Raw genomic sequence first — 24,634 nt, 5'->3', positions numbered from 1 at the left:
ATGGTCCCAGTTAGCTGTGGGTAGACGCAGTGGGAGGGATGGTCACGAAGGAGGCCGCTCACCTATAGATTTGCTTTTACCATGAATAGAAAGTAAACTATAGCTGACAAGTTCTGGTATTAATCTTAGTTCTGACAACAATACAATGCCAGGGTTAGATGTGGTGATAGAGTTTTACTATTAAGACGTTTGTGATTTACTCTGAGAAGCCACACTGCTACTCTTGTATGTACAAGGATACAAACACCTCCAGTTTCAACTTGTTCTGTCCAAAATGAAGGAACAGATTATTAACAAGCCACCTGCTCAACACAGAGAGCATGGTAAGATTCAGAGAAGCCCGTGCTTTCTGTTATTTTATAATTTGAAGGATCACTACTGCCTCCACAGTCATTAGATATCCCTGAGGAAATTACAAAGTCTTCCTGCAAATTAAGGTCTATTTAGGGAGGTCAGATACTTTGGCAGCTGTTAACCTACTGCTTGCAACTGCAGGGATGGACAGAGGGACATGAAATTATTTCTTCCTTTCTTATCTGGAAGAAGAAATACAAGCCTGCTGTGATCATGGTGACATCTTTGACAGCCTAAGGGCTCAAGAAGTTCACATGATACAGACACTAACCTGAACTCAGACCAGTAGACATCTAAATAAACATAATTTTAAAAATTAAGTTTTCATCAACTTATCAAAATTTTGTCTGTGTTGGATATATAAAGCTAACATGTTAATAAAAAATCATCTTTACTGAAGATGGGTGCTTACAGTGGTTTTCTCATCTGGAACGCAGAGCCCCACTGTATGTACCTCACGTATATACACACCATACCCCATGCACAGACGCTGTACCTAAGAAAACAACTGAGCACTCTTGTCACACATGAGGAGAACAATATTGGCCAAGACGTTATCTAAAAAGAAAGAGGAAGCTAAAGCAACACAGAACAAGCGTGTGGTTTGTTGGTTGGTTTTTTTTTGGGGGGACAGGTTTCTTTTTTTGGTTGTTTTATAAAGTTACCCTCCCTAAAACCAGTTACACTTAGGATGTGCTTGCAGTGCCCTAAAAAACAAATGCTCCCTCCAGGACCAAAACCCCATCCCTGCCCCTGCCCCCCCAATAATCAACACCAACATTAACCCATTCTCTCTTGCTGCTACTTAGCTACAAATTGGCATTATTTCTTTATGCTTCAGCTCTCCCCTTAAGAAGAATGGAAGGGGAAGAAAGGAGAATAATGGTAATTCTATTACTGTTGTGATTAAGCCTTAGAAACCTAGGACCATTTATGTATACAGCGCTGTTGTACAGTACACAAAGAAATAGCCTTAACATTTCAAGAACTCTCAAAACAGAATCTGAAATGTAAGAAAAGGAAAAGTGGGGTTTTTTTTGCACTTTTAAAACATATCCATTTCCAAGCTTCCTAACCTTTAAGGGTTTTTTTCAGCTAAAAATACCTCTCCAGAAGCAGATTCCTTCAGAAATACATGTTCCCTCCCCAGTAATAAAGAGCACATCATTAGTAAATGCTTATACAGCTTGACACAAACTGAATTAGCAAACAAGATCTATATTTCAAAGCAAACTTTCTCAGTTTGCTGCGAAACAGAAAGGATGAGACCTTTCTATATGCAATGTCTGCTCACCTTATGGAAAGGGTTTAGCTAGAAACTAAGGGGCACATTGAGAACCAAATTCAATGCAATTCCAGATGCACGCACAGCCTCTGCTTTTGTTCAGACAGAGAAACTATGTGGCTGCTTGCCAAAAATAAAGATATAAAACAACAGCACACAATGCTTTTGAGTTTGACTATCTGGAGGTCAGCGCATGTCAAATACTGCTCCACAGTCCTGTAACAAGACATCCTTCAGTGGTAACGAAGCATCAGCTTCAGAAGCGACCATTTCTTCTTCAGTGTCTGATTCTGCTGTAATTTGGAAAATTCAAAGAGCCTAAAGCTGCAGCATGCATCTACTCCCCATGCCTTTTGAAGGATATGGCCAACTCCATGCTGAGCACCCAGAGGCAGAGCAGGCTGAGTGTGCACTGGAGTGGGAATGCATTCCTGGGAATAGGAGGGAATCAATTTTCCCCATAAATGGAGTTATGGAAGAAATGGCATAGATAGGTCAACTGAAATATTGCCAGAAGAAGGCTCCTGTCTGTCTACTGAAAATTTTCATTTTACAGAAAAAGCTATCCAAAACCATCTGGTATTACTAACATACCTAACATATTTACATAGTCTGACTACAGAAGACTATATAAATACAACTGAGATCATCCATTGCAAGCTGCTTTCAAGGTTAAATAGTCCTTAAGGGCAAAGAATTTTAAATGGTTACAGCTAAGTGAGAATTAGTGAAAGACTGCCCCGTTTCAGTTCAGACTGGAATCCAGTGCCAAAAGCTGGTTGTCTTTACATTAAGAAGTCATGTGTAGAAAAGCGCTTACTGTCAGTTTACAAATCCAAATGTTCCTATTTAAGTGTCTTGTTCTGATGTGCAAGAGAAACACAGCAGTTGCTATGAAATAGTTTAAACCTGCCTTATCAGCAGGGTTTATCATTAAGTTTCATGAACATGACCAAGAATAAAAGTCCAAAAAGTCCCGTCTCTCCCTTCTATTAAACCTGCCAAAAAATGTTGAAGTCCTGCTTTGTTGCAATTTTAGAATATTAATTTCAGAATTTGTATTCCTGTAAATACAGCACACTTCAGAGATCATCAGACAAAACATCTCCCCACACAGGATGGTATGAAAATGCCAGTTTAGTCTGCAGACTGATACAAATGCAATTATACTTTGTCAGCTATTGTTTCTCTTATGTGGTAAAATATGGATGTTTGTTAGGAAGTTTGTTCCTTCATGGAGCAAACTGGGCCACAGTGCACAGCACAGCTGAAAAAAATGTTGTGATGAATGGAGGATTAGCTTTTTAATAGTTAAAGAAGTGTAACGTCACAGAACACAAGATTATTGTTGACAGTCACAGGAAAAACAAAAATAAGCCCCAAGAAATGTTAGATGAATTAAAATGTAAGACAGCACAGTAGTTTTTAAAGCTTGCCTATACTTGCTTTTAATCAGCATAGATTATTTTAAGTTGAAAGGGCTCTCTGGAGGTCACCCAATTGCTCACAAAGAACAGATGCAATGAAATCATATTTGCCCAGGGCCTTGGCCAGTTGCTGGTTCAATAGCGCATTACAACACTGGACCACACAGAGGAAAGAAAATCTAAGGTTTAACCTTAATTTCTCACACTGCAGCTTCTGCCCACTGTCTCTCTATATTATCACTATATATATAGTCACTTTACAGTGACTAGAGTCCAATTCTGTCTTTTCTATTTCCTCCCGCTAAGCAGCTGAGCACAAACAATACAAAGAGTATCCTGGCAGAGTTCCACTGGAATTCTTTATTTTAATAGTTACCATTTAATAGTCATCACACCCAGTACATATATAGCCCTCAAATAAAGGTAGTTGCTCTGACCTTCCTGCCTCTTTACAAAGAAGCCCCTGGAGTACAGCAGTAAGAAGGTGGTAAAAGAGGAAGCTGTAACAAAATGCAGAAGTTCCACTTGGCATTTCTAGTCTCCTTCCCACCAGATCTCTTTTACCTCCTCAGTCCCACCAAAAGACCAGAGCTAACCTGGGTTTTGGCTGCTTTTCCTTCCTCTCCTTGAGGAGACTTCTGTACCACCAGATGAGTGAGCTGTATTAGTCTTTTACTTTGCCACAGCCAGTAAGACACAATACCAGTATTTGCTGCTGCAGAAGATCAGAAGTTCTTCCGCTGTTTGAGACCTCTCCAGAAACTGAAAGGTTGTGGCTACACAGCAAGAAAGTTGTCATTAGTGGATTGCAATCATTAAGAGAGTGCCAGAACAGACTTAAAATTCTCTTCACTATCCTTTTTCCAGATCTTTCTGCTGTGTTCTTGAGTGCTCCAAGGGCAGAAGTGAAGAGATCCATGCTAAAGCTACTCCTGGATTTACCATAAAATCCCAGGAATCTTCCAGTATTAATCCATCTGGATATTTGCAGGGCCACGTCAAGTGATACTGTTTCTCATTTCCAACACAACACAAACACACCTGTACAGCACAACAGAATTGATTTCTAGCATATCACAATGTACTTAGGAGCTTCCAAAGATGTGAAGGTAAAGCCAAGTATGCAAAAAAACCCAAAGACCATGAGAACAAGACACATGAGAACTTTCATGTGCTGTGCATGCTTTACTGCTGACACCTGACCTTGTATGACAATATTCTGCACCAGCAGAAGCCTTCTCTAGTAGGGCAACACAACAAACTGGAAATTAAAATAGGTTACCAGCATTTAAACTTTAAAAACAGAAGACTTGTGTTATTTCTCATGATTCCAGAATGAAAAAAAAAACAAACAAACAAAATACATGTTTGTATCTAGACAATGCTCTTACAAGACTTTTACAGACACTATGAGAAGTTTCATCTGTAATAAAGAGCAGTATCCCACGAACCACTCTATATCTGTTATTATTTAAAATGTCCACTAAAATTGATGGCAAGTCTGTCCTAGCTTTTTTTAAATATACATTGCAAACTAGGGAAAAGTTGACTGGAATTAAGATGTAGAAGCTTGGGTAAGGAAGTCCATTTGCACAGAAAGAAGAATGCCAAAAAGTGGTTGCATCCAAGAAAAAAAAAAATAAAATGAAAGATGACCCAGGCAGGAAAAACAGAAGACCAAATCAAGATGCTGCAGCAGTCTATGACAGTATACAAGTACTAAGAATTTATTTTATTGCAACATCTTCAACTAAATAACAAACAGCTCAAGATATAAATATTTAAGGCATTGCTATACAGTTTACTGTCAAAAGACTAACAGCTATTAAAGGTATCTCAGCCTGACAGAAAACAAGTGCTATTTACTCAAAGTCCAGTATGACACTAGCTAGGTTTGAATGCAGCTGACACTATAGCACTGCCTATAAACCTCTGATACAGCACTATCCATCACCCAGTGCTGCAGCGGCGTTTTCACAATATTTGGTGTGCTTTGTGTTGGTATCAATACTCTTGCCCACTTGCATCTTCTAATATTAGGTTTTCAGAAGCAGAGCTGGAAACCTACATGCCTTCCCCCCTCCCAATCAGTGCTTTTAGAAGCTGCAGCTAGACAACCTCAGACTGAAAACAAGGCATACAGGAAGGGTTAGGCAGACTTTAAAAAAAAACAGAAAGACTAGAAACCCACATGCAACAGTACCAGAGTGAAGTTACACCTGCTGTAATCAGGAACTGTCATGACAGAAGTCTCCTTACTCCCCTGACCTCTTCATTTGACCAAGTCTAAGACCCAAGGTAACAGGTGTGACAAGTTTTCATCTTCACGGCCCTACTCTTCCTGCATGTCTCCAGCACCTCAAAGAACCTCACCCATTCCACATGTTAGCAGAAAGTAGATATTGGGGATCTTTTACATATACACCCTACATAAAGCATATATATATACACATACACATCCCATACACATATATAGTAGTTATATATATGTAAATGAAACATGCGTATCTATTTAAAATAGGTTGTAAGATATATTTGTTAAATACAGTACATAAATTTACATCTGCTCTATTACATCTGTAAACTTTGTATTTGCTGGGAAGAACCATTAATTTGCAAATTCAGTATACTTTTTTGAGGTAAGGGAAATGTGTTTTTAAATAACTTTTACCAATAAAATTCACGATTGCTACTCACTTATTATTAGTTTACTTAGAGGAAAGGAAAATTATTTCTTTTCCAGGAACACTTGCAGAAAGATGTTTGCTCCCTTAACGACAGAATACTTTACATAAAGTATTTTTTATTGTTAGATATAATTTAAAGGAAGTTAATCTTTCATACTACAATTTAACACTTGGCTTGTATTTACACCATATCAAATAAAGTTTCACCTGATCTTAGAAGTCATGCAGTCCTGCATTCTTAGCTCGCTATTCAGGCATTTCGTGATATTTTATGGTCAAACACCTGAGGAGTACTTTTGCCACAGGAAAAACATCAAAAAGTTTAATTTAGCAGTGCCGTATTTGCCTTGTCAAGGTGATATCCATGTAACGCTGGACAAAAAGTAACCAGCAGTGTGCATTCAAATAGGCGTTGCAGAAAACTATTCATGTCAGTATATAAAAAAAAAGAAGTGTGAGGGGGAGCGGGGGAAATCCCAACACAACATATGCAGGAAACAGTTACTCAGTTTCCTTGTGACAGGAACTACTTCAGTTTTGTTAACATCTCCACACTTGTTTCCATACTTCTCCTTGCAGGCAAAACCCAGCCATGAATAAAACTGCCTTTCCTTGATCTTACTACATAAGGAAAAACAGAAAAGCTCTACTATCATGGGTTTCCATGGCAGTAACACCAAAAACAAACAGTGACCTCAACAGGAAGCACAGCCCAGCAGGTATTACTAAATCATGCTTTGCAGAACATGAAAAAAGTTGACTTTGCTCCTATACATACTTTACTCACCATTAATTTATCGGAGTATTACAGTTGTTGACTTAATAACGTCTAAAGCACTCTGCGTTTGGTTTTCCACCATAACAGAACAAAACCAAGCCTCATGCCATAGAAAAAGAACTATGCAGACATTCCACATCGGAGAAGTTGTACCTCTTCTCCCCAAACTCTTTTGCCCCTTCTCCATCACAATCAAAGTTCCTTTTATAAAGAAAGTACCACACTGTGAAACCTTATGCAGAACAGACCCGCTGCCAGAATCTTATTTTCTCCACTGAAGCGTGAGACCATGCTGCCAGCAGGACCACAAAGCAGGACCATGACCTACTGATTCATTTTACCAAGTTGACAGAGGTGACAGACAGGGCAGGAATCCAGACTAGCAGAACTTTGTTTTAACAGAGTCTTCAACCAAAAGCACTAAATCTTCATTCTCCCTATAACCTCAAAGCAAGGTTTGAGAACACAGCATATATTGTATTTGGAAGAATTAGTGGTCTGTTTGTTGCACAAGTGCTTTTCAAGCTGGAGCTACTGTTTTCAGGCTTCAGCTCTGTTGTGCAATCTCTTTTAATATACAAAGCTATCTTCACAATTCTCAAATGCCAGAGCAAATCCAATTCCTCCTGAGAAAAAGGAGAAAACTATTGTCAGCTTTAAACTCCCCATCCCTTTTAAAGGGAAACTGTAACAGACAGCAAGGTATCAGACTTAGCATTCACACAGTAGTGGAAAAGACTGCCTTGCAGCTGTATCCCCCCACCTTCACTGCCTAGGCATCTGCCAGTCATTTTATGTGTCCACGAAGCATAGTGACCCGACTACAGGGAAGTTGCACACTATACAGATATAAATGTACTATTCACATACACGCGCATGTCTCTCTCCAGTACAGTACCAGCTGCTTGAAAACCTACAGCAGCTTCCCAAAGAGACAACGCAGAAGCTCACAACTGCAGAATGGAGTACTGATACTTGGGAGAAATCTCAGAAACATCACCTTGGAAACTACATCTCTAGAGTTTTCTAGAAGCAGAAAACATCCCGTTACATTACCCTCTGTGGTTATACGTTAGCAGTTGTGGGCAGGGGAAGAAGTTTTTCTACGGTATCAGCAGTGTCTGAGCCTCTATACCACACACTGCTCCACTGGGCATTCATTTCCCTCTGCTGTGCTAAACATCAGGGTTATGAAACAGCCAACTTCTGACCTTGGACTTGAGTTCAGAAGAGCAAGGGAAGGACAACTTAATTAGGGACAACATGGCAATTCCTGCTTTCTTCTGCCCAGTGTTCTTGGAACTTCCTACCCAACAGGCAGGTTAGCCACTTACTACTCTCTAACATTTACCTCCATTTGCCAGGTGGGAAATAGGTACAAGTCACTAGAAAATAAGAAGTTAACATAAGGTAGCAAGCAGATTTTGTAAAAGGACTCAAATTATTTTCGGCCAGGGTACAAGACAGACAGGGGTGAGAACCACGACGTGTGGTTAAATAACCCATTACTGCTGGTGGACTACAAATCTGACATGGACATCTCTATCTCAAGACAAATTTGTCATAAAGGCCAAGTAGTTTACTGGTTTTGATGAACTTGACTGCAAACTTTCCAGAATGTTCTACAAAAGGCGGGAGGCTGGGGGGAGAGAAGTAAGAGATAAGGAAACAGGTTGAGAATAGGAATTGAAGGATGGAGATTGAAGACATGCAGCTGTTGTGGAGTTCATGTGAACTGTTATTCATTTCAGCATACTTAATAAAAACTTCTGCAGATTTTTTAAGTATCAGTAATCAAGAGAGAAAGATTTAGTACTGAACACACTGGTACATAGCAAAGGTTCCCAGTTCTCCCTGCACTGACTTGTCACAAATCTTTATCTGTTATCTTGGGAAATGAGCTCCACACCCAAGCTACAAAGAAAGAGGTGGTGAGGAGATATGAACAAAGGAGTGAAGAGAGAGGAAGAACAGAAGTTTTCTGAACATATACATAGTAGAAACAGAGAAAATGTGAAGTTCTTCACATCATAAACACCTCTTAGCTGTATTAATACTAAAGCTGAACATAATAGAAAATGTACATTACTTCCTACAATCAGAGCTTTGCTGGGTTTTTTTGTGGCACTAGCTTCCGTGTCTGTCTGAGCTGGTTCAAAAAAGTCTTCAGGAATCTTTGAAGTTGATGAAAGAGAAGAGTAAAAAATTACCAAAGAAAAATATGACAAAAATAGTCAAATAAACTTAGAACACACACAACTACCCAATAATTACAGTGCAATATAAAGCACACGTTCAGCAACCAAAGTTCATTTACACCAAGACTCCACTATCAGCAGAATTTTATCAGTGTTTCACAGCACTTTTTTTCTTTTCTATTTAAACAGAGCATTCCTATTCAGAATTTTTCTATCTTCCACAAATATGCATCTCTCCCCTTCTGGAGTTAAAAAAAACCCAACTTTGAGTGAACAAGCTCCATGAAATCAAGTTTAAGTTTCAAATCATGCTTACAAAATATGAGCAAATCTATTCAAGAAACTTGTTTTCACTACACACAAGCAGTCACAGAAGGGGCACAACCCTGTGCACATAACTAGCTTCTGAAGACATTGATAGTACTTAGCTACACCCATCTATCACTGATGGCCTAGTGTTGAAGGGGGTGGGTGAGATAGGTAGTTTCTCCAAACCGGGACCCTCATCCAGGTGACATCACTTGAAGAAAGCTAAAAGTAGAGGGTAACATGCTTCACTAGGACTCAGTCTTGACTTAACAGGTAGCCTTGCACACTGCACAGATAGTTCCGTATCTGAGTCCGTTTCCAGCCTGCAAGCTGGAAAAGCACACGGGTATAGAAAAGTGCATATGCATACTTTAAAACCAGTTGGCACCCTTAAATGTAACAATTTAGGAATACAAGCCATGCATGATCATACAACATGCATTTCAAGAGACTAGTTTTCATATATCAATAAGGGTTACATATAGATTTAACCTATGTCCATATACAAAGCTCCTTCTGCCTTCATCAAGGTGTCACAACAGATACTGTAAAGAAGTTTTTACTAAAAATTCATCGCTTAAGTGCTGCATTTAGTTTAAAAATTTTAGAAGTGCATCCCACGTGAAGTCAGTTTTGCATATGAAAGTTTTAATAGTGAGTTTTGGAAAGTGATCCAATACAACGGGTCTACCTATCCCTTCCTGTTACTTACCCTTCAGTTCTTCCCAGTTTGACTCCAAACTAACTAGTCAGTATGCCTTTAAAAAAACCGAACCCACAACACAGCCCTGAGTTACTGTCTCGGGAGGGCAATCCGTACAGACGCTGACAACGCGTTTGTAGGGGGCTAGTGACATCAAAGGTCTGGAATTCATCTTCAGCATATCCACGAACAGCGTTTCGGATGGATGTAGTTTGGGTTTCACACACACCTACACACACAGAGCACGTACCTGAACATAACTATTACATCCTCGCGGGTTGTCTGCCTTTTTTTTTTTTTTTTTTTTTTGGGGGGGGGGGAAGGGGATACATGCTTTCACTTGCCTGACAGGGCAGGGGTACCCACCCGCCTACCTGGGACACCGAGCGCCGGGAGCAGCTTTTTGTTCCGCCCGAGGCCGCGGCGACGGCAGGAGGACACGGCGGCGGGAGGTCACCCCGCCGGCAGCCCCCCACCCCTCACGCCTTCAGACGGGGCGGCGGAGCCCCAGCGGGAGGAGCAGCCCGCCGGGAGCGGCACACGGCCCCGCCGCCCGCCCCAGCGCCCGCGGAGCGACCCGGGTCCGCGGCCGCCACTCCCTGGGGAGGGGGACGCGGGCCGGCGCGGCAGGTAACTCGGCGGGCAGCCCCCACCTTACCTTTTTGACTTTACTCTCCAGGTCCATGCTGCCGCCGGGCCGGGCTCCGGAGCGGAGCGGGGCGGGGTGCGGGGCGGCTCCCGACGGCGGCGCCCGGCTGCGGTGCGCGGAGGTGAGGTGGCTCCCGCCGCCCCTCGCGCCCGCCGCCGCGCTCAAACTTCCGCTGCCCTGCGGCAGTGGCCGCAGCCGAACAAAGGCAGGGCGGCAGCCAGCCCCCGCCCGGCCCCCGCCGGCCCGCCAGCCAATCACCCGCCGCCGCCGCGCCGCCCTGCCCGGCCTGCCGGCTCGGCTCGGCTCGGCTCGGCTCGGCCCGGCGGCGGGGCAGCCGGGGCTGGCTCCGGGCAGGGCGTCTGAGTCATCCTCGCCGGGCCGGGCCGGGCCGGGCCGGGCCGGGGCTGCCCGCGGGCAGGGCGCCTGAGTCATCCCCGGCGGGACGATAAGCTCAGGGCAAGGCGTTTGCTGGCGCGGCCGTTTACCTTTGAGTTACAGACGCCTGGAAACGCGGTGCCTGCCGAAAGGGGGGCGGAAGGAAAAGTCTCGGACTGCGGTGATTTATTGACATGAGTAAGAGGGGGCGCGGAGCGCGGGCGAGCCCTCGCCTTGCCGACTGTGCCCACAGCCGCGGCCGTGCCTGCGGGGGCCGGGCCCCAGCCGCCAGGGGCTGCCCGTGCTCGGGCCGTGCTGCGGGCGGGCTGGGCACGCCTTGGTAAAAGCAGTGAAAGTTTCACCCTGCGGGGCCGAGCTGTCGAGGAGGCAACGGAGGAGAGTTGGTTGTGCCCATTGGTAAAGGGCCGGGTGGGGAGCAGGGCTGCTGTGCAGGTGGTGGCCAAGGGTGAGGTATGGCAGCTGGGGCAGGAGCCTACTGCTGGCAGCCCAGCCCAGACCCCGCTGCCCACCTTCCTTCTGCCCAGCCCAGACCCCGCTGCCCCCATCCTTCTGCCCAGCCCAGACCCCAGTGCCGACCCTCTGCCCAGCCCAAACGCTGCAATTGCACAGAACCACTCTTTGACGCGGTCTCTGTGGCCCAGCTCTGCTCCCTCTCAGCCCTGCTACCCCTGGGGGAAATGGCGGGGTTTGCCCCTGTGGATTTGCTTTCACCTGCATCCACTCAAGAGATTTCGATGCACCAGAACCTGATCTCATCATGGGTTACCACATGTTTTACAGCAGTGATTTTTTTCCTATTTATTGAACCAAACGACAGTTTTTTCTCCTGTTGGTGCTGGATGGATATTGTGAAAAACATGTAGACTTTAATTCTAGTCTTCAAACTCATATGGATGTGCTCAGTCCTGGGATGTCACTGATAAAATATATTTTATATATCATGCATATGTAACATAAAATGACAGAATAATCAAGCATTTGCAAGATTGAATACTTCCATAAATATTTTCTTCCTTCATATTTCTTGTGATCTTTGGAAAAAGTAACAAATGTTCATACAGACTTTACAGCTACCCTAGACAGTGGTGGTGAATAATTTGGTAGACTATTTTGTCATTCATCTGTCGAAACTAATTTTTCTCTTCACACAATACCAGCTTTTCTCAAGTAATTCTTAGGTCATCTTGTTTCTTCCCTGGAGGCCAAACATACTTCTCTTTCAGTGTTTAATTTTTTGATCTGCCATCACTTGTTGAAAGATGTTTTTAACAAAATGAAAATGAGACTGGGTCTGTTTGTTGTCTGTTAATGGGTAGAAGCAAAACTCTGACTTTTCTGCTGGGACAGGCATCATGGTGTATGGTATGGGCCAACCGCTCCTACTAATGAATCTATACAGCAGTCCTTGGCCTAGAAGTTCAGTACAAAACTAAAAGAGGATGGTCTCAAGCTGTAACAGAAAAAATAAGAGAACACAGACCATCAAGTAACGCTGCTGTGCTCAGTGTGTGCCTGTTCTGAAGAGAGGTGAATAATAAGGGCTGTTGCATGAATTTTGTTTTGTTTTAAAATGTTGTTTTTAATTTCTTGCTCTCATTCTGTTTTGTTTGGTTTAGTAGTTCCTTCCTGCTGATTTGGGGGATGAAAGACCAGGGGAAGTTAAGAGTGCCTGAAGAGCTGGTATGCCTGGGACCGTATAGTTTGAATACCATCCATGTTCACAGCTTCCTCAGACTAAAATCAAAGGACTAAGCAGGAGATTATTCCTGTTCAGTGAATGCGTTGTCAAATGATATAATGCAATAGTGAAAAATGCCAGCAATTACAAAGACTCGCTAGGTACTTTGACTGTGCTAAGCAGAGAAATGAAAGTATCATAGTCTCATTATATGCTTTTCATTTGGGAATGGATGTAGAAGCATATTTTCATTTTAGGAAGTTAAAAAGGTGAAACGAAATCTTGTATGATTTAGGTATATTTTGCTTATTCTTATCTCCCTGAGAATAATAGCAAAATAATAGCTTTGATCATGTCATTTTTCTTCTCCCCCCCAAGCTATGATACTGCTGGCTTAATAATAACTTATTTGCTTATATTTTTCTTGAACCTCTTGAGTTGGAGGTGTTCTGGTTTTGATTTGTGCATCTTTCAATTGTGTAATTTAGTGCCAAAATATAGTCTACTTTAACAGCCTTCCTATCTATGAATTTGTAAATGGAGCCTACAAATTCGTGCAAGTAATGGAAAATGCAGACAGTAAAGTGAGACTTCTATTTTGCAAACCAGCAGATTGTTCTTGGAACACAGTTACTCTGAGACCTTGATCAATAAAGAATGCATTGTAAGATTCTAATTCTTTTCTGTGTTTTCTATGACTTTAATTAGCCTGGCAGAAATAACTTTGTATTTTGTGAATGTGATCCTGTATAGCTCTTCCCCTTAAGGATTCTGAAGATGCCAGGCTCACACAGCACTGAAATGTGCCAGGGCAGAGAGCTGGGCTTTCTCATAACTTCCTAGGAAATACAGAACAGCTATTTTAAATATTAGTATTTTTTGAAGAAAGAATAAGACACATCGCAGCATCAACTTTCCCACAACAAAGTTCATGGAGAGAACAGGCAGAAGATGGGAAAAAGCTAATACTTCTACCATACACACTTCTGGGAACACAGACAACAGAGAATGGATGATCTGTCAGATTGTCTTCCTGGTTTTATGATTTTCTTTGCACTTAGATACCATAACGATGAATGCATTTGGAGTAACTATGTATCGCAAAACATTAGATATGTAGATTATAAGTCCATATAATACATGATATTATAAAATTTATGAGTTTATCCTTGTATGTGAGAAAGGGTAGTGTTACAATGACTTAGCAATGCTGAAAATTTGTTTCTAGTAAAGCTGTTATTTAATAAACAGTTCATTTGTTTAAACTTTGAAGCAAATACTTCAGACTAGCTTCCATCTAAATTCTTCTGGTTGTACTGTTTACTCAGTGCTTCGTACGTTACAACTAATGAAACTGTGTGCTTTTAAGATTATTTTTTTTGTAAGTATATTCTTAAGTGCAATATAAATATAGGAGTCTGTCTTGCCTCTAAGTGGCTTAATACACTAATTTTGTTCGTACAAAAAATCTCAGTTTGAGAAAGGAATAACATTTGCCTTTTTGTATCCATTTGGATAGAACAAGGGAACGTTACCTAGAATGTCTTGAGGTAGGTCCAGTAAAAAACCCAGAAGGGCACTTGGGTGCCTAAACCAAAAAATACAAATCTTACTGCATTACTGAGTATCTGCTTTCCAGCTAAGCCTATATTTAGTTCTCCACTGTTTGTTAAATGCATTACTTTTTGCTTACTTAGATTTGAGATTCTGTGAATGACAGAGTAATTTGACACCTTGATCGTGCTTGATCCAGTCAAGTTCTATGGACTAAACTTCTTGTATTTAACAATTCAGAGAGGTTTAATGTGTTAGGAAGTTTGAGACCACACGTGAAATAGAGGCTGCTTTAAGATCCTTACAAAATTCAATAACAGCTATTGCTTTTTTAAAAGAATTCAGTGAGAACAGACTTTTTCTGTAATGCCCGAGTAGATAGTGAACTTGTTCCCAAATTGGAATACAAAATTGTAATCCCCCTCGATGGGGATTCAAACTACAGCTTCCATCTGTTAGGACTGTGGCCTAGCTAGCAGACTTTGGCTACACAGTTAAACAAAATGTTTTAACTACGCTTTTGCAATAGTACCACTGTACAGAAGAGAAAAAGAGGCCCATTGAGGTAGTGAGAGAGTGGTTTGTATATCTAAGTTAGCAGGTACGCAGTCCCAAGACCTACATTCACCAAGTATGGAGTAAGCCTACAGTTTTACAATTGAGGACAACTTGTTATCCAAAGAACCTCTAACACAGGCTACAATCCTGCTCTTTCTTGTTCTTCATCTCTGTCCCTCTGACTCTTCTGTTCTTGAAACAGTGACAAAATTGTGGAAAAATGTGCTGTGGCGTCACAGTTATGGCACTTGCTAGGAAAATCAAAGCTTCCTTCAATCAGAAGAGGAACTTGAACCTAGATCTTCTACCTTGTGGACAGTATTAGAGGCAAAAAGAGAAGGGAAGAAAGCAATAAAAGAAAAATCTTTTCTAACAGGAAAGAATGAGCCATGCTTTGTTCTTTGAAAGAACCGGGATAGGAGGAGGCTGTGTTTCCCTGCTGGCAGAGATGTTTTCTATCAAGTATGGGTGATTCAGATAAGCTGGGAGGCAGCTGCTTGCTGACTGTGGTTCTTTGCTTGCTCAGTGTTTCATGGCTTGGAGTCTGTTCTGGATTATGGAAGTGCTCCATGAACTCTGTGTGCTTTAGGTGTCCAAGTGTAGAAGCCAAGCATTATAGTGTGTAACTTTTAGGCTTTTTAGTCGTTTACTGGGTATAAGTCAGAAATTAGGTATTGGAGAACGGAGCTAATTCTTTAATTCATCTCTGCTTTTTAGTCCCAGTCACAAAATCAGTGGTTACAAACATGCCAACCTGGAGAAAGTTCCTGCATTATTAAATCTCCAATTAAGGTAAATTTACTTAGACCAAAAAAAACCCTCAAAATGTATCATAAATTGTATTATTAAATTTTTTTAAATATGGTATCAGGAAAGTACTAAGCCAGAGCTACACTTTCTGTTCTGTGGAAAGCTTATTGTATAGTAAGTTTCCGTAAATATTTAATGTATGGATGAACAAGGAGCTCCTGGCCAAACTCAAACATAAAGGGAATGTACAGAAGGTGAAAGCAGGGACAGATAACCTGGGAGGAATACAGAGGCACTGCCTGAGCATGCAAAGGCATGAAGGCCAAAGCTCACCTGGAGTTGAACCTGAGAAGTTATGTCAAAAGCAGCAAGAAGGGGTTCTTAAGTACACAAGTAGCAAAAGGAAGAGTAGGGGAAATGTGTCTGCTGCTGAATGGGGCAGGGGCCCTGGTGACACAGGGCATGAAAAAGGCTGAGGTACTGAAAGCCATCTTCACCTCAGTCTTTAGTAATAAGACTGGCCTGCAGAAATCCCAGAGAGCAGGGGGAAAGACTAGAGCAAGGAAGATGTACCTTTGGTGGAATAAGATCGTGTCAGGGCATACACAAGCAAAATGTATATATGTAAGTCTGTGGGCCCTGATGGGAGGTACCCATGACTGCCAAGGAAGCTGGATGATATCATTGTGAGGTCAGTTGATAATTTTTGATCAGTTATGGTGACTGGGAGAAGTGCCTGAAGGCTAGAGGAAAGCAAATGTTGCTCCTGTGTTTAGAAGAAGGAAGGAGGAGGACTGAGGGAACTATAGGCCAGTCAGCCTCACCTTTATCCCTGTGAAGGTGGTGGAGCAGGTAATCCTGGAAACCATTTCCAGGCTCATAAAGGACAAAAAGATAGTCTGCATGGATTGCCCAAAGGGAAGTCATGCTTGACCAGCCTGATAACTTTTTATGTTGAGATGACTGGCTTGGTAGATGAGAGCAGCATCTTCATTAATGGGTGATGGGGCAGAGTGTATCCACAGCAAACTTGCTGATGACACAAAACTGGGAGATGGGACTGATACACCAGAGGGTCACGCTGGCATCCAGAAGGATCTTGACAGGCTGGAGAAATGGGCTGGCAGGGACGTCATGAAGTTCAATAAGAGGAACTGCAAAATCCTGCAACTGGGAAGAAACAGCTGCAGGCACCAGTACATGCTGGGGGCTGACCAGCTGAAAAGCAGCATTGCAGAAAAGGACCTGGGAGTCTTGGTGAACACCAGGTTGACCACGAGCCAGCAACGTGCCCTTGCAACAAAGAAGGCAAATGGTCTCCTGAGCTGCATTAGGAGGAGTATTGCCAGCAGGTTGAGGGAGATGATCGTTCCCCTCTACCCAGCACTAGTAAGGCCGTGCCTGGAGTGTTGTGGCCAGTTCTGTGCGCCCTGGTACAAGGGACACACAGGTCTGGTGGAGAGAGTCCAGTGAAAGCCAGCATGTACGCTTAAAAACCTGTAGCATCTCTTATACGAGGAAAGGCTGAGAGAGCTGGGACTGTTTAGCCTGGAGAAGGCTCAGGGGGATCTCTTCAATATTTGTAAATATTTGAAGGGAAAGCGCGGAGAGGACAGAGCCAGGCTTTTTTTTCACTGGTGCCCAGTTACAGACCAGAGGCGATGGGCACAAACTGAGACACAAGAGGCTCGCTCTGAGCATCAGGAAATACTTTTTCACTGTGAGGGTGACTGAGCACTGGCACAAGTTGTCCAGGGAGTTTATGGCATCTCCCTCCTTGGAGATATCCAAAAGCCAACTGGAAATGGTTCTGTGCCACGTGCCGGAGGTGGCCCTGCTTGAGTAGGAGAGTTGAACCAGATGCCCTCCAGAGGTCCCTGCCAACCTCAGCCATTCTGTGATTCTGTTACTAGATTTTTGACAGTACCGAGAGAGAGGTGCTGTTTCACCTGAAGATGTGAAAAAATAGCTAAAGGCAAATATGATTTATTTTTTTTTTTTAGGAATTCTGTTAAGGCAGTTTTTCCTCATTATAATTTCTGTTGGATTCTAACATTTTACTTTGATTTGGGACACCTATCTAGACACTTGTATTTTCCATCTGATGAGATCGAAAAATGTGATGTTTGTCTATTGGCTGCATTGACTTTACCTAAGTCAATGAGTTTAAACCCTTTTTGTTGTTGAAAATTGCGTCAGAGGTCTCTCAATCTCCAGTAGCAAAATTTTGAAACTAGAATTATTTGGAAATTTTATCCCAAACAGTTTTTATTTTATCATGAGAGCAGGCCAGTTCTTTGAAATCAAAACTTTCTGCAGGAATTCAGACGCTAGGAGTGGAATTTCTGATCACAGTGAGAGAACACAGGAAAAATATTTCCATCTCACCTAGGAGTAAGGTATTTACGTGAGTTACAGAAGACCAATATGTGAACCTGCTCTACCTGGCTCAGACTTGAAAAATGTTACTATGGTGATTTTTTTCACTTTGGTTATAAATTCACATGTTGATTTTTTTCACTTTTTCACTTTTTCACTGTGGGGGTAGTTAGTTAAGTAAAGGGCAAGGGGAGTTTCTGCCAGGTCTCTCAGTTTGAACATTCTTGGTTTCATTCCAATGCAATGCAAGACAATTTTTGATCTCTCCCAAAACTATGGCATGGGAAATAATTTCCTATACAGCTCTGCTGACAATATAATGTTATGAGCAATTCTTTGGCTTCTTTCCCATGCAAGAGAGCTCAGCAAATGTTCTGCAGTTCTCAGATTTTCCATTAGTAAGAATTTACATCAAGACTGTATATAATGTCTAGAAAAGGATAATGTAAGTACCAGCTGGATGGAAACATAGTGACTCTTTTGCTATAATGTATGTTTAATAACTTCAACCTAGGCTTGCAGAGATGATGTCTAACACTATTGGAAGTAAGTAAAAGTCACTTTTGTGACTACAAATGCCAGGGAACATTAATAGGTAATTGAATTCTTTATGTGTCCATTCATAATTACAGACTCTTAGGATATTTGCCACCTAGATCTGAGGTAAAGCAAGCCTGTTAAGTCTTAGGAAACAAGTACTGATCATCAGCTTTCCTGCATATGAGACTCCTTTTATAGACATTGAAAAAACTTCTGGCTTGGCCCTCCAAGCAGAAATTTTTCTCTTAAGTGGACTGAGGTTGTCATTAGGGTCATACATCTCCAAGCTGACACATCAATAGATCAGATGCTCTTGTTTTTTCTGTCACTGATCAAACCCACTCTTAGCTCAACCAGAAAGGTACCAATTTGAGATCTTATCCAGTAACTTACAGCTTGTCAAAGGACTAGTCTCAGTGGAAATGATTTATAGTTTCTACTGTTATGTATGGTATACAGAAAAAAAATCAAAATTAGGACAATTATCTAAGCTACAGTAGGTAAACTCCCTGCTTGGGCTTGCCCCTTCTTTTTTTTTTTCAGTCCTGGAAGATTTTCTACTGCACTCTAATCCTTCTTCACACTTAAGTGGTGTCATATAATGATATGACTTTGCTATGAGTCTAGCACTTGCTGCCTCTATTTTAATACAAATTTTCTAGGCCCTAATCCAGCAGGTGAGAATTCTAGTTGAGATTCTTAAGCCATCGTTGCAGGGAATTTCCCTACATTTGTGCCTTCATTTAAATTGAAAAACATGTTATTTGTGGCATCTGTGGGATGTGATTCACTTTGGCCACTGTATGTTTGACTTCAAGGACTTTGTAGGTTTTCTAGCTCTGAAACAGATGAAAAGCATGGCTGAAGAGGACTGATCTGCAGGAGTGGTATTCACTACAAAAAAAAGGTGACGTCTCAAGAACAGATCAAGAATCAGGGCAAACTGCATTTTCAGCAAATGAAAAAGAATTTTCAAAAGCAACAAAGAGCCTACAAAGGCATGAGTTCAGCCACAGGCTGATGCTTATGTACACTTACTGCATTAGGTCTTTGTTAGGTCTTGTCCTATAAGTAGTTTGCCTATGTGTTTAGCTTCACACAGCCACATAGTGCCAGTGACTTTAAATGGTTTATTGGCTTGCATACAATTAACAAGCGTGTTTTGGGGACAATTGAAAGATTTTCATGTACTTAAAAAACCAATTCAATAAAGGTACCTATGTAGCTGAGAAGCAATTAGAGAAGACAACTAATCATATCTAACAACCATTTCTGAATAAAGCAGCAGTTCCCTTTCTTCCCTTCTTCCCTCCCTGCTGCCCTTTGCACAGTCTCACGACCTGTCTTGTGCCACCTCTGGTGCTCCTCTGATTCCTTGGGTAGCCAGTTCAACTCAGTAGACCAGGAGAAATGCACTTGTCTTTTGATTAATTAGTTTCCCATCACCTTAGTGAGCTGAACTGGTTGTGCAGGAAATCAAACACCAGAGAGGGCAGAAGGAGAGGGGCATGATGGTGTAGCTGGGAGTGGAGAAGTTCTCGTGGAACTCCAGAATGAGGGGGCCAGATAAAGGGAGAAGTCATTGCAGAAACAGAAGCAGTAGTACTATTAAATGCAGCTGCAAGACAGCTTTACTACAAAATAGTGTCCAGAGGGGACACCAAGAAGTTTAGGGATTGGACCTTGAAGATGGGTCAGGCAGAGGCAAGCATGGGTGGCTGGTTGTTCAGGAGACACTCCAGAATTCATGTCTTCTATACTGTATCACTGGGAAACTGTCTGTTGTACAAAAACAAATCTGTGAGTCCCAACGATTATCAGTATGTCTGCGCACCTTGAAGTACAGTACTGTCTAGATTCGGGCTTGTTCAATGGGCAGTAGTAAAATAATTACAGTATATAAGCTAAAGACTGAAAAACAAATCATTCACTGGTCAAGCATCTAGTTCTAATGAGCAATGGGTGTATTGCTATCTCAAAGCTTTTGGATAGAATATGATGCATTAATGCTGAAGAAAATAGAAGCAGTTGAAATTATATCTCATTTTGTGTTTTCACTTCATTGCCCATGTAGTGTGTTTCTTCTTTTCTGTCTGTATTAGGCATGTAAAATTACAGCAGAATTTCTGACAGCTGTTTTATATATGCACCAGCTATACCGTTTTACTGGTAAAGACTAAAAAATTCACAAGACGTTATTAAAAAGAAAGAGTATGAACAACATTGTTCATCAGATCAGAGCTTTTCGTATATTTTCGCTTGTTTTTTTTCTATGTATGCATTCTCTTACCCTTTGCTCTCTGTTATTTAGTTTCCATCTTCTTCCCATTCCCTTATATGGGGTGACTGAAGTCTTAGTTTACTTTTCTCATCCCTGTGTTGCCTTTCTTTCTCAAAAAAGGTATTTTAATACAGCTTGTTAGCATCTTGCATTTATCATACTAAGGCAATAATATATACAAAAAGGTACACAAGAAAAGAAAGTCAGCAGTCAGTGTGCCCAAGTACATGTCTGCCTCTCAATGGTTTTTTCTTTCATTTCTTTCTTTGCTCATTTTTCCATGAATGACAAAATACAGTACCAACAGCCAAGACTATCCAACACTTCCCAGTACAGAGTCTATTTTCAGTTTGTTGTGACTTTGTCAAACATCAACCATTTCAGAGGAAAGCTTTGCTGCCTCACGTCCCAGTATATTTCTTCTTTAAAAAATTGTTTATGGTCATTTCTTTTTTCTTTTATTTGCTCGTGGATGTGGAACGGTAGAGGAGAGAAAGAAGTTGATTTATTTTTAATGCCAGATAATTAAGGTGTTTCCTAAAACATGAATTCTGGAGATTATTTTGCCTTCTTCAGAGATAAAAATTCTTGTGCCTATTCTCATTTTGGAAGCATTTTGAATAGAAGTGAATGGCTACATCCAGCAAACAAGCGAAGCGGATGTACAGATCTCCTTTTGGATAGTCTTGAGGTCAGGACCTTCAGCTGTAGTAGTATGGGAGATCTTCATCTAATACTGTGTCTTTTTATACTGAATCTCCCACACAAATCCTGTAACCTCTAAGGCAAGGAAACATTCTGTCTCACCAAGTATGTTCTTAAAATATTTTACACTGAGCAGAAGAGCTTTGACAAGAAATGTTCTTTTTCTAATATATCCCTTTTTGTGCTGAAGCCCTGCTGAAGGAGCAACCCCTGCTTCTGGCTAATTATCCACTCCCTTTAATATGGGATAGTTGCGAGTGTAGTCACACTTAGAATATATAAACTGGGAAATTTCTATAATCCCTGGAAACTTTATTCTGCATAGCAGATAAAGTTTTGTAAAAGTCTTTTTTTAACTTTTCTGGTTTTGCAAAAGTCCCCTGTAAATGGCTTTTTTTTTTTTTTTTTTTTAATAAAACCTATTTGTCAAGTTTAGCCCAGCCTCACAAATGACATCAGATGAAGTAAAACTGCCTTTTTGTTAATTCAGTTATGCCCTCAAAAAATGCATCCGACTGTAAGCAGCACTTCTAATCTGTGCAATGAATACTTGAATTTTTTGCAGAAAGTAAGCCTGAGTTTTCTCTTTCCATGGTGTGTAAATAATAGGTGAATTTGAATCTAACTTTGCCATATTATAAACTTCTGAAAAATTGTGTTCACAAAAACTTGTCATGATCTGGTATCTCAGTCTGAAACCTGTGAATGCCATGTAGCTCAGCAAGCATTCACCCTAGGCTCAGTAACCTGACAAGGTTACATGACTCTGAATAGTGTATTGCAGATAAAAAAATCAGAAAAGTAGTCACCTAACATTCTTTACATCTTACTGATTTCTCTTTGAGAAATCTGATGTAACTGTATCTTAGTATTCATATATAAAATATGAATAATAACTCTTCCTTAAACCCATATAACATTTGAAAAAAAAGTATTCAAGAATCCAGGAGCTTTGTATACAGCGAGTGAGTAACTTCCTATATACCAAAAATAGATACAGTGTTCTGAAACAACCAACAGAAACTCAGTTCCAACACTTTACAATTTCCTGATGCTAAGTCAAATAACATATCTTTATTTATTTCTTGTGGACTAGCTTATCATTCCTATTGAGAGAATACTGTGTTTAAACCAGATAATTCACTTAAGATTTTGATCCTCTCAAATTATGAAGAGAAATTTTTCTGTCATCACCGTGCTTTTCATCAGATGGGCAGCTACATTAAATAACAACAAATTACAGACTTGTTTTATCAAGTGCTGCTATGCTTTTAAAGGTCTGCTCAGCACTGCAAATAAAGATTCTACTCCTTCTGGCAGAAGAATTCTACACTTTCCTTTGAATACAATTTGCAATTCAAATCATGTCTTCAAAACAGAATTATCAAACATCAGGTCTATGCAGGATTCCTAAAACATCTTAATGCAAGTTGGCAGTCACTTATCTCACATTATTAAACAGTTTTCAAAAATCACAATGTTGTCACTGTAATTAGAAACCTCTTTATATTGTACTACATTAGTGGCTTGTTAATCTGAAAAGAAAGTTATTAATAGAAGGGTCTTAATTGCTATAATTACATTAAAAGTAGTCTTGTTGTGAAGTCTGAGAACGCTCTAGTTGCTTTACAGAATTTCACGTCTTTGGATGATCATTATAAAATGCCAGCAATTTTGAATTAGCTTTCAGGGATAATTATGATTTAAATTGTAAACCCTATTTTAGTATAGTGTAGCACAAGTATACCTTCTGCTTTGAAATTCTAATAGAACTAAGGATAAAATTCTGCCATGGCTGCCATCACTATTTTGGTATGATTTTTTTTCTGTGGGAAAAATAATTCATTATTTTCTTTTCTCTTTTGAAGGGAAGGTGAATCTTGTGAGAAGCAGATCATCAAACTACAGTGAGATCTTAGAATACCACAGATCGTAATCTTGGTGTGCCTCAGGGGTCAGTGAAGGGGAGGTGATGCTGTTCTCAAAATACTATGTTTTGTATTTTTAAATGTTTTTAAGGTTCCTACCTATAAAGAAAAGTAAGAAATGAATGTGGCAAGCCAGATGGGATTTCCAGGGAACAGCTTGCACAGATGGGAGTGGGAGCCTCACCATTCTCAGTTACATTCACTCCCGTTCAGAGTTACCCATGATTTGTCACTGCCTACAAATGATGGAGGGGAAAAAGAATATTGCACAGAATCATTCAGAATGGAAGGGTGTTCATCTACTCCAACCTCCTGGTCAGAGCACTGTTACTGGTAGATGTTACAAGAAGTTATAAGAATCACCAATCTGAATAATAACAATAAACAGAAGAACCCCCAAACCAGAATAAGTAAATGAAAGAACAAAACCCAGCTACAGGGGAGAAAAGAGCTACCAATGGGAGCTGTATGTGGAGTATCAGCGGTGCTGCTACTAATAGTACCCACTTTAACAGAGGTTAGTTGAAATCTGTCCAATCATGATTATTGCTCCGGTATAAACGCAGATTGCAGGGTTGTCCACAACTTGTTGTAGTCCCTCTGAAGACAGATACAGCTGTCTCTTATTACTAAGCAAGAGCTTTTCATCATTCAGTTCCAGATGTGTAGGAGTTAAACGTAGGAGTCACAGCTAGTCCCTGTGAGCTCCCTTTGGAGTCTATGGAAGGAAGTAAGTACTGCTGGTGGGCGATTCATCTGGCTTGCTTAGACCCCAGGCTTAGGGTGATGTTATTCAGAGACAGCAATTTCTTTTTATCCTTGATGTTTAGTTAATCACACTCTTGTCAGATCACCCCTAGCTGTGGTGTTTGCAGCCTTGAGGCCAGAGTAGCTTAACTCATTTTGACGGAGTCACAGAACAGCTGAGCTTGGAAGGGTCTCTGGACTTTGGTGAGAGCCGAAGGTGGCAGGAGGACTGTATAAATTAACATCTTCTCTGGGAGTAACCATTAAATAGGATTCCAAGAAATGTTTTTTAGTTTGGCTAGCTCAGATGTTATTAGGCATGTGAGTTTCTCTTGAGAGCTTTTCACCAAACACAAGACTATTCGTAGAAACTCAGAAGAAAGTAACCTTGAAAGCTCCTTTACGTTGTAGAAACCTAACCAAATAGTTTAACCAAGTTATTCACAGGACGCAAAGATAACTTGGGTGCTGAGTCAGTAGAATTTTGATTTATGTAGCTGTGGACATAATGCAAAGGAGTTTAGCCAGCGGGTTTTATCTTACACAGATGACTTTGGTTTCTTTGCCTCTTCTTCCTCAAATCCATTCTGCTTAACTCCTTCCCCCCCCCCCCCCCCTCAAATTTTAATCAATGCTTGAATCAGTGATAGCAATACTAAGGTCTTTTGCCCTTTCATAGTACTAAAGGACTGAAGCTGCATTTCACTTTGACAAAATAATGGAATAAA

The 24,634-nt window shown here is 41.0% G+C and overlaps 1 protein-coding gene and 1 long non-coding RNA gene across 3 annotated transcripts in view; one reads left to right on the top strand and one right to left on the bottom strand.

Moving 5' to 3' along the window:
• TES (testin LIM domain protein) overlaps positions 1–10,610 on the bottom strand; it is a 28,430-nt gene extending 17,820 nt beyond the window's left edge. Inside the window, exon 1 of one of the 2 annotated variants that reach the window (XM_080391023.1) lies at positions 10,400–10,610. In XM_080391023.1, the coding sequence (XP_080247149.1) occupies positions 10,400–10,426 (27 nt within the window). In that variant the 5' untranslated portion in view covers positions 10,427–10,610. Of the gene's footprint in view, positions 1–8,620; positions 8,692–10,399 lie in introns of those variants that run through there. The other variant, XM_080391024.1, reaches the window with a different exon arrangement.
• A 720-nt stretch (positions 10,611–11,330) lies between these two features.
• Positions 11,331–21,637, top strand: LOC308065282. The gene is made up of 2 exons (XR_013928731.1): positions 11,331–12,272; positions 12,403–21,637. It is a non-coding gene; the product is annotated as an uncharacterized lncRNA (long non-coding RNA).
• Positions 21,638–24,634: the final 2,997 nt, after the last annotated feature.

Source organism: Falco punctatus, assembly GCF_963210335.1.
Source record: "Falco punctatus genome assembly, chromosome: 6".
NCBI classification, from domain to species: domain Eukaryota; kingdom Metazoa; phylum Chordata; class Aves; order Falconiformes; family Falconidae; genus Falco; species Falco punctatus.
The sequence above is the reverse complement of the archived record's forward strand: the minus strand, read 5'-3'. Positions and strand labels throughout refer to the sequence as shown.